Below are 15,195 nucleotides of genomic sequence, written 5' to 3' on the forward strand. Positions count from 1 at the left end.
CACGGGAAGGGCCAGCGTGCTGAGTCCAAGGACCAGCGTGCTGATATGTGTACTGATGGACAGCCACGGGCATCATGTGTGTGCTGACGGACACACACGGACAGCCACAGACGTCCTGTGTGTGCTGGCGGATACCCACGGACGTCATGTGTGTACTGAACAGACAGCCCACGTGGGCCAAAATCACCCGAACAGTCCACGGGAAGGTTCAGTGTGCTGAGTCCAAGGACCAACGTGCTGAATGTGTCCTGAGGGACAGCCACAAACGTCCTGTGTATGATGACGGACACACACGGACACACACGGACAGCCACGGACGTCCTGTGTGTGCTGACGGACACCAACGGACGTCCTGTGTGTGCTGACGGACACCCACGGACGTCCTGTGTGTAATGAACAGACAGCCCACATGGGCCAAAATCACCCGAACAGTCCACAGAAAGGGCCAGCGTGCTGAGTCCAAGGACCAGCGTGCTGATATGTGTACTGATGGACAGCCACAGACGTCCTGTGTGTGCTGACGGATTGATATACTTTGGATTTGTCCCACTTTTTTTTTTTTTGAATGAATGTTAAATTTATTCATCAAAAAAGCCTGTATACAACCAAGTGCATCCTTTATACTCTAGGAGCTATACTAAAGATTTAGCCAACATTTCAAAATAGTTAAAGCAATTATAATTTAGTTTGGAACCAAAACTGCATCAGCAACTCCATATCTCTTACTCCCCTCATTCTCAATACACTGATCTTGTTCCTAATCCCTTTATCAACCAGTTTCTGCAGAATCGGTAACGGCATTAGCTTTCCACCATGCTTTACCTTATTTCTCTCACGCCAGACTGCATACAGCACCGCCTGAAGAGCATATCTGATACAGAACAAAGACTTCTTCTCTCTTGTCGCATCAGAAATGAGCCCCACAATCCCAACCCAATCATTAGTGAACTCGTTCCCTAATATGCCTTTAACCATTTTCTCCCACACCTTCCCCGAGTAGGAACACTCGAAAAACAAATGGCTTCTTGACTCAGTAGCAGATTGACAAAGTAGACAGGTTGTATCCACCCCCTGGCTCCATACTGCAACTCTGTCCAAAGTCGATAATCTGTTGAGCACCGCAAGCCAAGATATAAAAGCAAATTTAGGAGTAGCCTGAGGAAACCAGATCCCTCTACCCCAAGCACACTGGGGTTTGGAAACCCTCAACAACTCCCAAGTTTCACTAGTCTTAAACTTCTCACCGATATCTTGACTTCCCCTTCCAGAGACTGATATCTTCATTAACTACATTTAGATTACTCGCAACTGTACTCAACTCCTTTTCCAAATCATTTAACAAGCCTCTACGATGACTTCTTCTTCTACTAGTAACTAATAATGCCTCCTCTACCGTCGCATTCTTAGCTACACCCAAATCAATAATGCCCCGCTCACCTAATAAATCAGAGAGCACCCCCTTCTCTGACCATTTATCGAACCAAAAGGACGTATGCCTCCCATTCCCCAACTCCTTCATATAGAACGATTTAGCCACTCCTCTCAACTTCAACATCTTACGCCACATCCAAGAGCCCATATGCGTTTTAACCTTCACTTCCCAGAAACTTTTCCCCTTAAGTAACCTTTCTTTAATCCACTTCCCCCATAATGAATCACCAGTTAACATTCTCCATATCAGCTTGAGACCATACACTTTATTAACCTCTTTTAAATCTCTAATACCCAATCCTCCTTCACATTTAGTACCACAAACCTCTTTCCACGCAACCTTAGTACCTGTAGTTTTCAGAGAAGGCCCAGACGATTTGTCCCATTTTTATCCATGGTATATTAGTATTTTACTATATATATATATATATATATATATATATATATATATATATATATATCTATGTTTTCTACTCTTCTAGGTATGTTTTCAGGTTCAGGTGCATTTCGGAGTAAAGCTATGACTTTGGAGCATTTTGGAGCATAAAGGACATTTCACCCGAGCTGACCACTTAGAGGTCGACGAGAGGAAGAATAATCGATCGATGCGCATCAGTGCTGACGATCGATATCAGGAAATGCCTCGACAGATGAAGATTAATATCGATCGATGTACACAAGTACCATCGATCGATGTCGAGACACCAGACGCGACATTTTGGATTCAGCAGACTTAAAAACCAAGGCCAAGCCAAATTACCAAAATGCCCTGATGAGTTTTTAACCTAGTAGAATATATACTGCAAGTGTTTTGACGCCAGAGGGAGAGCTTTTTCTAGACCTAGTTTTGTTACAAGTTTCATTTGGGAGAGAAGATCACTTGTGATTGGAACTTCTTGTTTCTATTTCTTTTCATCTATTCTATGAGTTCTTATTTCTCTATTGATATGAATTGCTTTGCTATGTCTGAGTAATTCAACTGTTAGATCCTAGGTTCAGATAGGTTTGTGGGATTAGCCCCAAACTATAGATCTGCCTTGTTGTGATATTCATGATAGATTTGTATTCATTGCTTGTTTTAGCCTTGCTAACTAGAACTTGATCATAGGATTGCATATTCAAGCACTCTTGTTATCCCATCCTGACATCTATATATCATATTAGGATTGCTAGAGAGGGCTAACCGCCAATTTAGAATCTTAGTAGGGCATTTCATACTCGCGCATAGGCCTGGCTAGAACCCGTCGATAGATGTCCTCAACTGACAATCCATCGATGTTGGCAAAGGTGTATCGGTCGACGTCTTAAAAGACTATTGATCGACACTCTCTTGTGTCTGCATCTAACCGGTGAGACACGAGATTAGTTTGTTAACCAGTGGTACATGCGACAGCTGATCACTGAGTTAAGCGAATGAGCTCTAATATATCATGCATACAACAGTTAGGCATCTATAGGTATTATAATCTCCAACACCTGAATAGTGGCCCTGCATCTAATATCATTTCCAACCAAGTTACATTTATTATTTACTCGCTTGTTACTATTGCTATTTCATTTAAACATTTACAACATTTAGAATTAATAAACACTAGATTTAATTGTTCCCTAGCTCCTTGTGGATTCGATCCCTAAGTACTACATCTGAACCTCTTTTGATGAGAGTAACATTCCTTAGGGTAATTTGAGTGGTATCAAATTTGGCGCCGTTGCCGGGAAGCTTTGATCGCCATTAGATTTTGTTTTATTAATTCTTATTCTTTTCTTTACCCCCTTTTCTAATAATTTTTTTTCTTGTCTTTTCAGGTGCATGCCCAGCGGTACCAGAAGCAACAAGGAGAAAGACTTGCTGTTCTCAGACGATCCTGCTCATTTGGAACGCACCATCCATAGAGGTCAACGTTCCACATCGCTCGACGCAACCACTTCGTCGTCGATCGATACGCACAATCAACCGTCAACCGACACCAGACCGTCATCGTCGATCGATCCCAATCGTTCGACAACGATCGATACTACCCCGCGTACGTCGATCGATACCGTGTCGTCAGAAAATGGTAAACATTATTATTCTAACTCAGGACGAGAACGGAAACCTGTATGACCAGGCCGGTCATCTGCGTAATGCAACAGGTCAGAAAATAGATGCTCAGGGAACTGTAATCCCTGATGCTGATGCTACAGGAGCTGCTCAACCTGTAGATGAGGACGCTCGATCGAGACCACTGGCCGACTACAATCGCCCAGATGAGTACTATTCCAACAGATCAGCTATTCGACTTCCGGAGATCCAGAAGCAGAATTTCGAGCTGAAGCCTCAATACTACACTCTCGTGTCGCAGATACCCTACTCTGGGTTACCGCACGAGCATCCTATGGACCATTTGGAAAGGTTCGAGGATCTAATCGCTGCCATTCGGATGGAAGGAGTCCCCGAATATTACCTGCTGTGCAAGCTCTTCAGATACACGCTGAATGGAGAAGCGATGCACTGGCTTAGGCAGCAACCCACAGGATCTTTAACATCCTGGAGCGACATCAAGAATGCTTTCTTATGAAACTTCTTCGATGAGGCGCGCGCTGAAGAACTTCGGAACAAAATTTCCACATTCTCGCAGAAGGCTGGAGAGTCCTTCAAAAATGTGTGGATTAGATTTAAGTTCTTCCAGCGAGACTGTCCACACCACGGATTTAACGAAGTGCAGCTTCTAAGCACTTTCTTCCGAGGTCTCGCCTTACAGTATCAAATGGCCCTTGATATGGCGAGTGAAGGGAACTTCACTACTCGGAATCCGTTGGAAGCTGTGGGACTTATCGAAAACCTTGCTAACAGCAGCAGCACCAAAAACACTGACTCTGAACGGAAGAAGTCTGTAGCCTCTATCGGGAAGGAACATATGGACGAAGTAAGAGCTAAGTTAGATGTGGTGCACGAGCTTCTTAGGAAGCAAGTCTGTTCAGCCGAAGGAGAAGTAGCAGATACGGAAGGAGAAGAAAATGTGAATTACATCGGAGGTACCGGATTCCAGAAATTTGGAAACCAGGGCGGAAAAAGAAACTTCTTTGGAAATGGCCAAAGAAGTAACCAAAATTCACAATTTCAAAAACCCTTCAACAACAGCAAGAGCTACTCAAACTCTTACTACCAAAATCCACCACCCCAGACTCAGGAAAGGAAGATCGAAGAAATGCTTGATCGAGTACTATTGGGACAACAACAAATCACAGTGGATTTCAACGGTAAGATAGACTCTGCCTACAACAATCTGAACACCAAAATCGAGACCTTAGGGACTCAGGTGAGAAAACTTGAAACCCAAGTAATTCAGACGGGCGAGACTATAAAGAGGCAAGAAGCTTTCGCTAGAGAGGCAGGAGCCGACAAAGGAAAACACCACGTAAATGCCATCATAGATGATGATTTTGGCAAGTGGTGAGAAATGAAAAGCTTGAGGAAGGAAATTTCAAAATCGAAAGCTCCATGAGTCTCGGCGGATCCCAATGGTGTCGACCGATGTCGATGAACTCACATCGATCGACAGACCATGATGAAGATCGATGGACGGATTACTCCAGTCATCGATCGACGTCATCTGCCAAATCGACTGAATGCAATGCGGTTCGAATTCTAACTCATGAAGAATTCGCAGCTAAGCATCCTCACCCACCCTCCCCTTTCTATGAAATAATCAATCGATCGGTTGAGCCAACCATCGATCGACAGAGTGAGTCCGAAGTCGATCGTCAAAACATACCTCCCATCGATCGACAGGCACCTCTGACATACCGAGTGCGGTTACCCTCAATCGATAATGATTACATCAATGCACTCAGACCACCACCTAAACCATTAGCAAACCCACCCGAACCAAAACCCAACCCTTTAAATAGTTCACCAGAATCTGTTCAAGAAGAACAAGAATCTGAAGGGAGAAGGTTAAGGAAGAGAAAGGAGAAGATTCTTAAAAACCTTAAGAGGGAAGCTAACGATAAGGAGATGGATGGTTTCACTAAACGAGTCCTCAGAATCCCAATTGAAAAACCTTTTGATGAAGCTTACTTGACACACCGGTTGTGGATGTTCTTCAGAGAAACAAAGGTAACTGAGGAGGACATTAGGAGAATGTTTCATCAAGTCAGAGAGAAGATGAAACACAGGATCACATTGACGAAGAAGAGTGATCCTGGGAAGTTTGCAATACCATGCGTAGTCAAGGGTGTTGAATTTTCCCATTCAATGTGTGACACAGGAGCATCAGTTAGTATCCTCCCTAGGATCATGGCAGACCAGCTTGGTTTGACCATCGAACCCTCAACGGAATCCTTCACCTTCGTGGATCTTTCAGAGAAACAATCAGGAGGCATCATAAGAGATCTGGATGTACTGATTGGTAATGCCCTTGTCCCTGTAGATTTTCATGTCTTAGACATCGAGCTTAACTGGAGCTCTTCACTTCTGCTTGGACGATCTTTCCTAGCTACAGTAGGAGCTGTATGTGACATGAACAAAAACAAATTGTGTCTAACGCTCATAGACCCAAACATCCACTACGACACCATCCGACCTAAGAGAAAGGTAACTAATTCTGTGGATTATGGGAAAGAACTTGGCTTCATTGGCGCATGCCATTGTGGAGCAGGGTATGAATCGGAGTACGAAACAGAGTACTCGGAATCGATCGACACCCCAACCTTTCCATCGATCGATTCCAATGAGTCAACAGTGACTAATGACCGCAACAACACGTCACTCGACGTAATACACCCAGTTGACCATTTCGCTTCACCTAATCATTGTTACCAACACTTTGCCTTCCAACCTCCAAGCAGGAGAGGACATGATGATTATTCCATAGGCAGTTGGGCAGACAGTGGTTTCCATGAAAGTTTTGTAGTTGAGACTGTAATTACTTCACCTAATGAGGAACATACCGAGGAATACGATGAGGATTACTGGAAAGAACGTGCAATAGAAATGTCTTTGCAGGATGAAAGACTTGAAACACATAAGTTCACCAACACGTTTCCAACATCGTTCGACACTGTGCACTCCACATCGGTCGATACCCACCCTCATCCAGCAAAACAACCGCTCACATCGATCGACACCCGTAAAAGAACATCGATCGATATTCGCGCCGCAGCGAAAATTCAGGAGCAGGAGAATATTCCCTCCCCAACTAGGTTTATAGATACCTATATAAATAGTTTTGCACCTCCGAAACCACCTACACACATTAGAGCAAACACACAAGCAAATAAGATGAACACTCTTCCTTCTACATCAACAGAAAAATCCATGAAGAGCAATCATCTCAAGAACACAAGTTCTGCAGAAATTACTCTACCATCAATCGATGTAACTGTGGGAACCGAAATTTGCACTGTCGATTTCCGTTTAAATAAGGAAACTAGGAAAACCCTAATTTCCCAGAGGACCCGGATATCTGCTAATTACCACACGTCAAGCAATCAGAACACGAGAATAACAACGATAAAGTATAAGAAATCGAAAAAGAGAGCAAAAAAGATCTTATTCTGAATTTACGTATGAGCGTTTACAACAAGGTATAAGCCTGGGCTCGAGAGCTGTCGACGAGATTCCTAGTTCTAGCAACCCTAAGACGGCTAAACCTAATTGAGTCGCAGCTCGAAATAACAAAAACGGAAAAATGCCTAAATTGCTCTAAGTGCTAAGTTTGCTCTGAAAAAGTTCTCCCTTATGCTCCTCGCCTAGGACTCCTTATATACTAGCTCCAAGGTCGGTTTACGCTTTTACTCTTCTGCCCTTAAGCCGTCATACCATAAAAATGGAGATATTCCATTTTTCCCGATCTTCACAATTATCTTCAAAACTTCCGTATTTATCCACGGAAACTTGACATTTATCCTTCCTTGTGAACCAAGCGTAAACCGTGCTGTGGTTTACGGGCTTTTGGTTAAGAAATCGCAGGATGGGCCTCGAGTCGTGTTTTAGGTCCCTTTGGGCCGTCTTTCGACTCGAAGCGTTTACTACGATTTCTTTCGATAAAGAACGAACTTTCCGCGGATTCTAATCCGCAAAGTTTGATCGATGATTTAGAATAGCGGAAAACATACTGAGCTCGCTACGCTCTTCGGGAGATAGCATTTGAAGGTTTGACGAGAATGCATGGACTGGTGTCGTATCGATGTTTCGGAAGAGCTTGGTCGCTACGCAGCGACCGAACTTTGGCTCGAGCTCGGTCGCTACGTAGCGACCAAGCTTTGGCTCGAGCTTGGTTGCTACGTAGCGACCGAGCGGGTCGATCGCTTGGTCGCTATGTAGCGACCGAGCTTTGGCTCAAGCTCGGTCACTGCGTAGCGACCGAGCGGGACGAGCGCTCGGTCGCTACGTAGCGACCGAGATTTGGCTCGAGCTCAGTCGCTACGTAGCGACCGAGTGGGACAAGCGCTCGGTCGCTACGAAGCGACCGGGCTCAGACAAGCGCTCGGTCGCTACAAAGCGACCGAGCGGGACGATCGCTCGGTCGCTACGTAGCGACCGAGCGGGACGAGCGCTTGGTTTCTACGTAGCGACCGAGCTTGGCCGAGCTCGGTCTCTACGTAGCGACCGAGCGGGACGATCACTCGGTCGCTACGTTGTGACCGAGCTTTGGCTCGAGCTCAGTCGCTACATAGCGACCGAGCAGGACGAGTGCTCGGTCGCTACGTAGAGACCGAGCTTGGCTTGAGCTCGGTCGCTACGTGGCGACCGAGCGGGACGATCGCTCGGTCGCTACGTAGCGACTGAGCTTTGGCTTGAGCTCGGTCACTACGTAGCGACCGAGTAGGTTGGATGCTCGGTCGCTACGGCTTGGAATTGGTTGCTACGTAGCGACCGGACAGTGTGTATGTGCGGTAGTTACGCAATGAACGAGCTTGGTTCATTTTCTTTGAATCTTCAAGGATACTTCTTCGTAAAAACTTCGTATTGGTTATTTTTTACGAAAATTATATCTTTCTTTTTACTATCTCCTTTGGAAATGTGATTTCCGATGGTTTTCCGGTGATAATTCCATCGTGACCATTTTTGACCCCAACAGTTAGCCCCACAGCCTGTTAGGACCGTGCATCGTAAGGTCCTGGCGTGCGGTTAAACGTGTTTGGCAAGTTAGGCTTATTGGATGGAATTAATATCCGAAAGTCCGAGCTTGAATAGTAAATTCTCATGCCTATAAGAAGGGGGTAACTTGTTTTTAGCTTTTCACTTCATTATCTCCTCAAAGTTTAATAGCGAAAAAAGTCCTTTGAATTTTCTCTCTCTACCATTGAGATTTTTCCTTTTCTCCCTGTTGAGAATGTCTCAAGGGATTTCGGGAAACGCTCGGCCTACTATCTTCAATCGCGAAACTGTCCGTGACCAACGTGGTGAGGTTGTTCGAGAGATCGAGTTTGTGGCACACTCCGCTGACCCTGCCGAGGCCGACGCACATTGGGTGGCTTTGTGCAACGTGGAAGAATCGCCTCCCGAACCGTGGGTTCCCGTGAGGCCTTTTTCGGAAAGGGTCGTCGGGAGACCGAGCAGGTGTACGCTCCCATTTCTTGGAACCGTACGCAGCTTCTGTAACGTTCTGGAAAACGTGGATTTTCGATTACCCCTCGAGGGGGAAAGGGCTGATGAACCTCCCGAAGGCTTTTTCACTTTGTACGAGGAGCATCTGATGCGTGCTCGCCTATGGTTTCCCATTCCGTCGGTTATAGTAGAGTTTCTGAACCGTTTGGAAGTTTCGATAAGTCAGATTTCTCCCGGCGGTATAAAGCATCTTGTCGGGTTGCTAGTCTTGGGATACAAGCGAGGCATAGAACTTACTGTTGAATATCTCGAAGCTTTCCTTACCCTGTCTCGTGTTGGGACCGATCGTCTATACGGTTTTAGACTGCGTACTTTTATGGAAGTCCTGAAAGGATTCTCTCAGGGCGATCGTGGGTGGAAGAGTTACTTTTTTTACGTTAGATTGGATCAAGCCTCGGTTGCCGCGAAGTGCCTTCCCTCCTTTAGGCGACTGTGGGGGGTAGGAGGTAACGTGTTGAATGACTACTCGTTGTTTTCTTACCACCCGTTTTCTACCTTATATCTGAACTGTGTCTATTTTGTAGTGCACAACCCCATTCCTCCTTTTCCGGAAGATCTGTGCGTCGTCCGAAACCGTCTCCGTGGTGGCCCGCTGTTTTGGGGTTACTTCTCTCCCAAGAGGGTCCGTGTTGCGGTTGAGACTCATCGATCTCGTTTCAGCTCATCGATTGATGATGACATGGGGGTGTTTTTTGAAGGTACCTCCTTGCCTGCTGTTTATGCCACTGGGCAGAGCAGTGGTCGAAGGCTGGCCGACGCTGAAGATGATGCAGAACCGACCGTTGAGGATCCCATCTTTGGTGGGTGAGAAGGTAGCGATTGGACGGACTGATCCTTTGTGTCGATGATTGAGTTTGATTATCGTTTATCTGTTTTCGGCCGAGTGTGGCTTTTTCAAATTTGGATTTTGCTTAGGCCTAGATGGCCGTATTTGTATTTACCGGGACTGGCCGTTGGTGGCTTTGAATCCCTTACCGCTTTACGCGGTTTTATATATATGATGAATGTTTCATTTTTCGAATTTTCCCGAGTAGGTTCGAAGTAAATATGAGTTGTCGTCTCATATTTAACTTCGATGAGACATTCAATCTGTTCGTTCGTTCGTGATTTTCGTAAAAATTACTTATCTTTACGATTTTCGGGAACATTGAGATGCGAACGGAGAGACATGGTTTAGGATCTCGTATCTTTTAGATATCATGTCTTGAGATGTTTGAGACCAGAGCGTTGGGTTTAGGGCAAGACCTATGTTTACTTTCAGTTAAGGTTTGTGCGGTGACTAGCCGGCTATCGTTTTTCCTGTTGCGATTTCTTCCTGACTCGCATCTATTTAAAGTCCGCGATAGGTTCTCGGCTTATATGTCTTGTATGGTACGAATCGAGCATCTTCTCAGAGTCAACTGGAAGTGCTAAACCAAAATTTCGGTTTTTTTGTTGTAGCGCGCTTTCGTCCTAGTGTTGGACGTTTTTAAGGATCAAAAAAGTGATCGAATTGCGTTTGTTTAAGATGGCTGGCGTGTTCGTCGGGGCCAATCGACGAACGGGGTGTAAGGTTTTTGTGGTCGCGTTCAGAAAATTTGTTAGTATTATCTTCGAATTTAAACTTTGCGACGTCTCGCAGTTGTTTCGAGGATTATACGTGTAACTTTAAGTGTTTTGAAAGATGATAATTTAACGATTTTGGGCCGGATGAGGCCGCAGACAAGAGTCTTAACGTTTCCAGATGTGTCCGGAAAGTTTTTGCGTTTGACTGAAGTATAAACGTTTTCGATAAAAAGGAGCAACGTAGATTGTAGTAAAAGTTTTTGAAGTTTCTAAAAACTCGATTACAATAATGAAGATTTTTCTAAGTGGGAGTATACGAGTATACGCACCCACTCCCCCCCCCCCCCTTTTAGAGAGGGGGATAGCTGAACTCGTCTTTTGACGAGCTGCCAACGTACCCCTTTCGAGGATCAAGCCATCTCGTAGTTCTGCTTCACGCCGTGAGTGTTTTTACTCGGCGGTAGATGCCGTGATGTCTGCCTTGACCGTGTCGATCGTGGTTGGGTCAACGCTATTTTCCGGATGTTCCGTTGAGTTGTAACGTGGGCTTTGGACTCGTGTCAAGTTTCGACGTCCGATGCGTTTGCGTCGGTAGACGATTTTAATTTGTCTTTTCTTGGGGCGTTTTTGGCCGAAGATCGATCTATCTTCGTGCGTTTGCCGTTTGCAGTTGCAGAAGTCATGATTTGCCTTAACTTGTGCTCCGCGAGGAAGCATAGCCGCGACTGTTTTTGGCATCCCCAGATAGCTGCGACTCCGCTTGGGGTTGGAAATTTGAGACCCAGATGGTAGGTCGACAGAACTGCCTGCATGGCGTTGAGCCATGGGGTTCCCATGATCACGTTGTAGATAGCGGGATGATCGACTACCGCGAATTCGACGATTTTCGTGATCTCCTTGGCCATGACCGGTAGTTGGATCGATCCAAGAGTCATCGATACTTCGCCTGAAAAACCCGTGAGCGGTTTTGGCGTTGGAATTACTTCTCCGAGTTCGATGCTCATCCGATTGAGAGTGTCGCGGAAGATTACGTTGACCGTGCTTCCCGTATCAACGAGTACCCTTCCGACTTCTAAGTCTCCTATGATGAGATCTATGACGAGCGGATCGCAATGAGGTTGATCGATGCCGCCGGCTTCTTCCTTTGTGAAGGTGATCGAGCAATTTTGGCCATCTCGGGGAGGAGACCATGTAGGCCAATTTTCACTCGACTCTGCCTTCCGTTGGTAAGCCTTGATGGCCGACACAGTATCGCCTCAGTATTGTGATCCCCCGATGATCATGTTGACTCTGCGACGATTGTTATCGTTCCCCTTGTCGTCTGGCCTCCTACCACGTTTATCCGTAGGCTGGTTTCGTTGAGGGGATTTTTCAGCGGGCGGATTCCTGTCTGTCTTTGGAGGGCGATCGGAATCGAGGATGAGATCCTTGACGCTAGTTACTTCCGAGAGCTCTCAAGCGAGTAGCTTCGCGGCCTGTCTTGCTCCCAAGACTTTGCAGTTGGTCATGGAATGTCCTCGGGACTGGTGGAACTCGCAGAAGGTGTTTTCGTCATTCCCTTGATTGCGGGTCCACGTGTTGCCCGTGGTTCGGCCTTGATCCGAATTGATCACATAATTATGCGCCCCTTGGAGATCTTCCCCCTCGTGATGGACGTACTTGTCGTTACGAGAGTTCTTCTTTCTCCCTTTCGGATCCACGTCCTTCGAGGATGGTCTTGCCGCCTTATGTTTTTGCGATAAGACTCCTCCTCGACTATGATGTAGTCCGTTGCTTTGTGTAGGGCGTCCTGGATCGTTCACAGTTTGTCGAGGGTTATCCACTTTCTGAATCTCGACTTGTACCAGAGCGTCTTTCTCAGCGCGTCAATGGCCACTTTGTCGCTTATCCCGCTGACCCTGGACATTATCAGCTTGAACCAGCTGATAAACTCGCGGAGGGGTTCGTCTTCCATCTGGGAGAGACTTCAGAGATCAACATTGGAAGTTTCTCTGTCTATGAATACAGAGTATTGTTTGAGAAATTCCGATGCGAGCTGTCGGAAACTCCCGATGGTGTTGCGATGGAGACGTGCGAACCATTCGAGCGCTGCTCCTTCCAGATTTTCGACGAACAGGCGGCAGTAGCCGGCATCCTTTTCGCCGTCCTTCAGTCTAGCTCTTCCCATCGCGATGTGGAAAGCCTGAAGGTGCGCTTTTGGATCGGCCGTACCATCGTACTTCGGTACTTTGATTTTTCTCGGATCGGACACCCTCATGTCCGAAATGCGACTGGTAAAAGGGGTCTTTCGAGCTCCTTCCAGCAGTCGATCGATTTCGGGGGCAGCACTAGTAGCATGATGGATTTGAGACTTTACGACTCTCACTTCTGCCGCGGTCTTGGTGATGTAGTCGCGAAGATCGCGAATATCCGATGTCTCGTCAGTGGAATTCCGAGCCTGTCGGTGTTTACTGCGAGTGAGCTCGGTTTGCCTTTCAGCCAGCTCCTCTTGTTCGTTCCAATAGGCGATTTCCTCTTCTTCCGTCATTGATTTTTCGAACGGGGAGCCTTCCCAAGCAGATCGACTCCTGGTCCTTCTTGGATGTCTGTCGAAGTCCTGGTCGGTGTCGTTGGATACATCGGTAGGATCCAGGTCAATGCGTTCGGCTTCGTTATCCTCCGAATCCTTTGTGGGAGGCGGAGGACTTTCAGGGTTCCCCTTTTTGATGGGATAGGGTTTTGACCCGAAGGTCGTTCCCACGCGACTCCAGGTCTGTCGAGTGGGGTAGCGAAGACAAGTCTCTTCCCGCGGATTTTGGTGGTTCCGCGGGGACGGATTGCTCGAGTCCTTGCCGTTAAGGTTTCGACCTGTTTGGTTAAGGTACTCACGAGCTTATCCTGTTCTTCCGACCTTTTCTCATAGGTGGCGAACATCTTTTTAAACTCGTCGAGCGCCGCGGCATTTGCTGGGGCGTTAGCCGCGGATACGTCCGCTGCTGGAGTGTGGAGCTCGGTGTCGTTGCCTCCGTTAAGAGGAGTCTGCACGTTATCCGCGTCGTTAGTTGACATGTCTGATTGAGCGTGATGTGGTTTTTGCGGGTTAGATTGATCCGTATCCCCCTCCTTCTAGCGCCAAACTGTGGGAACCGAAATTTGCACTGTCGATTTTTGTTTAAATAAGGAAACTAGGAAAATCCTAATTTCCCAGAGGACCCGGATATCTGCTAATTACCACACGGCAAGCAATCAGAAGACGAGAATATCAACGATAAAGTATAAGAAATCGAAAAAGAGAGCAAAGAAGATCTTATTCCAAATTTGCGTATGAGCGTTTACAATAAGGTATAAGCCTGGGCTCGAGAGCTGTCGGCGAGATTCCTAGTTCTAGCAACCTTAAGCCGGCTAAACCTAATTGAGTCGCAGTACGAAATAACAAAAATGGAAAATGCCTAAATTGCTCTAAGTGCTAAGTTTGCTCTGAAAAAGTTCTCACTTATGCTCCTTGCCTAGGACTCCTTATATACTAGCTCCAAGGTTGGTTTACGCTTTTACTTTTCTGCCCTTAAGCCGTCATAGCATAAAAATGGAGATATTCCATTTTTCCCGATCTTCACAATTATCTTCAAAACTTCCGTATTTATCCGCGGAAACTTGACATTTATCCTTCCTTGTGGACCAAGCGTAAACCGTGCTGTGGTTTACGGGCTTTTGGTTAAGAAATCGCAGGATGGGCCTCGAGTCGTGTTTTAGGTCCCTTTGGGCCGTCTTCCGACTAGAAGCGTTTACTACGATTTCTTTCGATAAAGAACGAACTTTCCGCGGTTTCTAATCCGCGAAGTTTGATCGATGATTTAGAATAGCGGAAAACATAGACTAAGCTCGTTACGGTCTTCGGGAGAAAGCATTTGAAGGTTTGACGAGAATGCATGGACTGGTGTTGTATCAGTTTTGGAAGAGCTCGGTCGCTACGCAGCGACCAAACTTTAGCTCGAGCTCGGTCGCTACGTAGCGACCGAGCGGGACGAACGCTTGATCGCTACGTAGCGACCGAGCTTTGGCTCGAGCTCGGTCGCTACATAGCGACCGAGCGGGACGAGCGCTCGGTCGCTACGTAGCGACCAACGTCGATCGATATAGATGAACCGACGTCGATCGAAATAGATGAACCGACGTCGATCGACAAACGCTATGAATGTGGGAACCGCGCTTTTGACATGTATGGTGCCATAAAGTTCACTTGGGAACAAAAGGAAGAGTATGGAGTCTACAGAGATGAGCGTGGACACGCACGAGGCGTAGCTGGTGAGATGATACCTGTCACAAAGGACAACATCAGGAAAATACTGGAAAGATCATCTATTTTTGAAGAGAGCCACGTCTGTCTTCCAGAACATGCCACTTCCTTCACACTCACAAGACTGGCACCAGAACTCTACACCAAAGAAGAAATCGATGAGATGGTGTTTGGTATTTGTGGAGCTCAGGAGAAACTGGGGGAGGAGCTCAAAACATTGGTAGAAGACACACATCAGCCTTTGGATAGAGGCTACAATGAGCTTTTCAGATGTATGGCAGAAATGAGGACAGAAATTGAGAGTATACGTCAGCAACTTGAGAAGGAAGCTACGACCTCAGCATCGATCGAC

At 46.4% G+C, this 15,195-nt stretch overlaps 1 protein-coding gene and 1 non-coding gene across 2 annotated transcripts; both read right to left on the reverse strand.

Moving 5' to 3' along the window:
* Window positions 1–675: 675 nt before the first annotated feature.
* LOC117130967 lies at window positions 676–1,669 on the reverse strand. The gene is made up of 2 exons (XM_033283473.1): window positions 1,394–1,669; window positions 676–1,287 (listed from the first exon to the last, which is right to left on the reverse strand). Exons 1-2 carry the CDS (start codon window positions 1,667–1,669, stop codon window positions 676–678), a joined length of 888 nt encoding a protein of 295 aa, XP_033139364.1.
* A 2,348-nt stretch (window positions 1,670–4,017) lies between these two features.
* On the reverse strand, window positions 4,018–4,123 carry LOC117130968. Its single transcript, XR_004454221.1, has one exon. It is a non-coding gene; the product is annotated as a small nucleolar RNA R71 (small nucleolar RNA).
* Between the last annotated feature and the right edge of the window lie 11,072 nt (window positions 4,124–15,195).

This window comes from Brassica rapa, unplaced genomic scaffold (assembly GCF_000309985.2).
Source record: "Brassica rapa cultivar Chiifu-401-42 unplaced genomic scaffold, CAAS_Brap_v3.01 Scaffold0747, whole genome shotgun sequence".
Classification (NCBI taxonomy): Eukaryota; Viridiplantae; Streptophyta; class Magnoliopsida; order Brassicales; family Brassicaceae; genus Brassica; species Brassica rapa.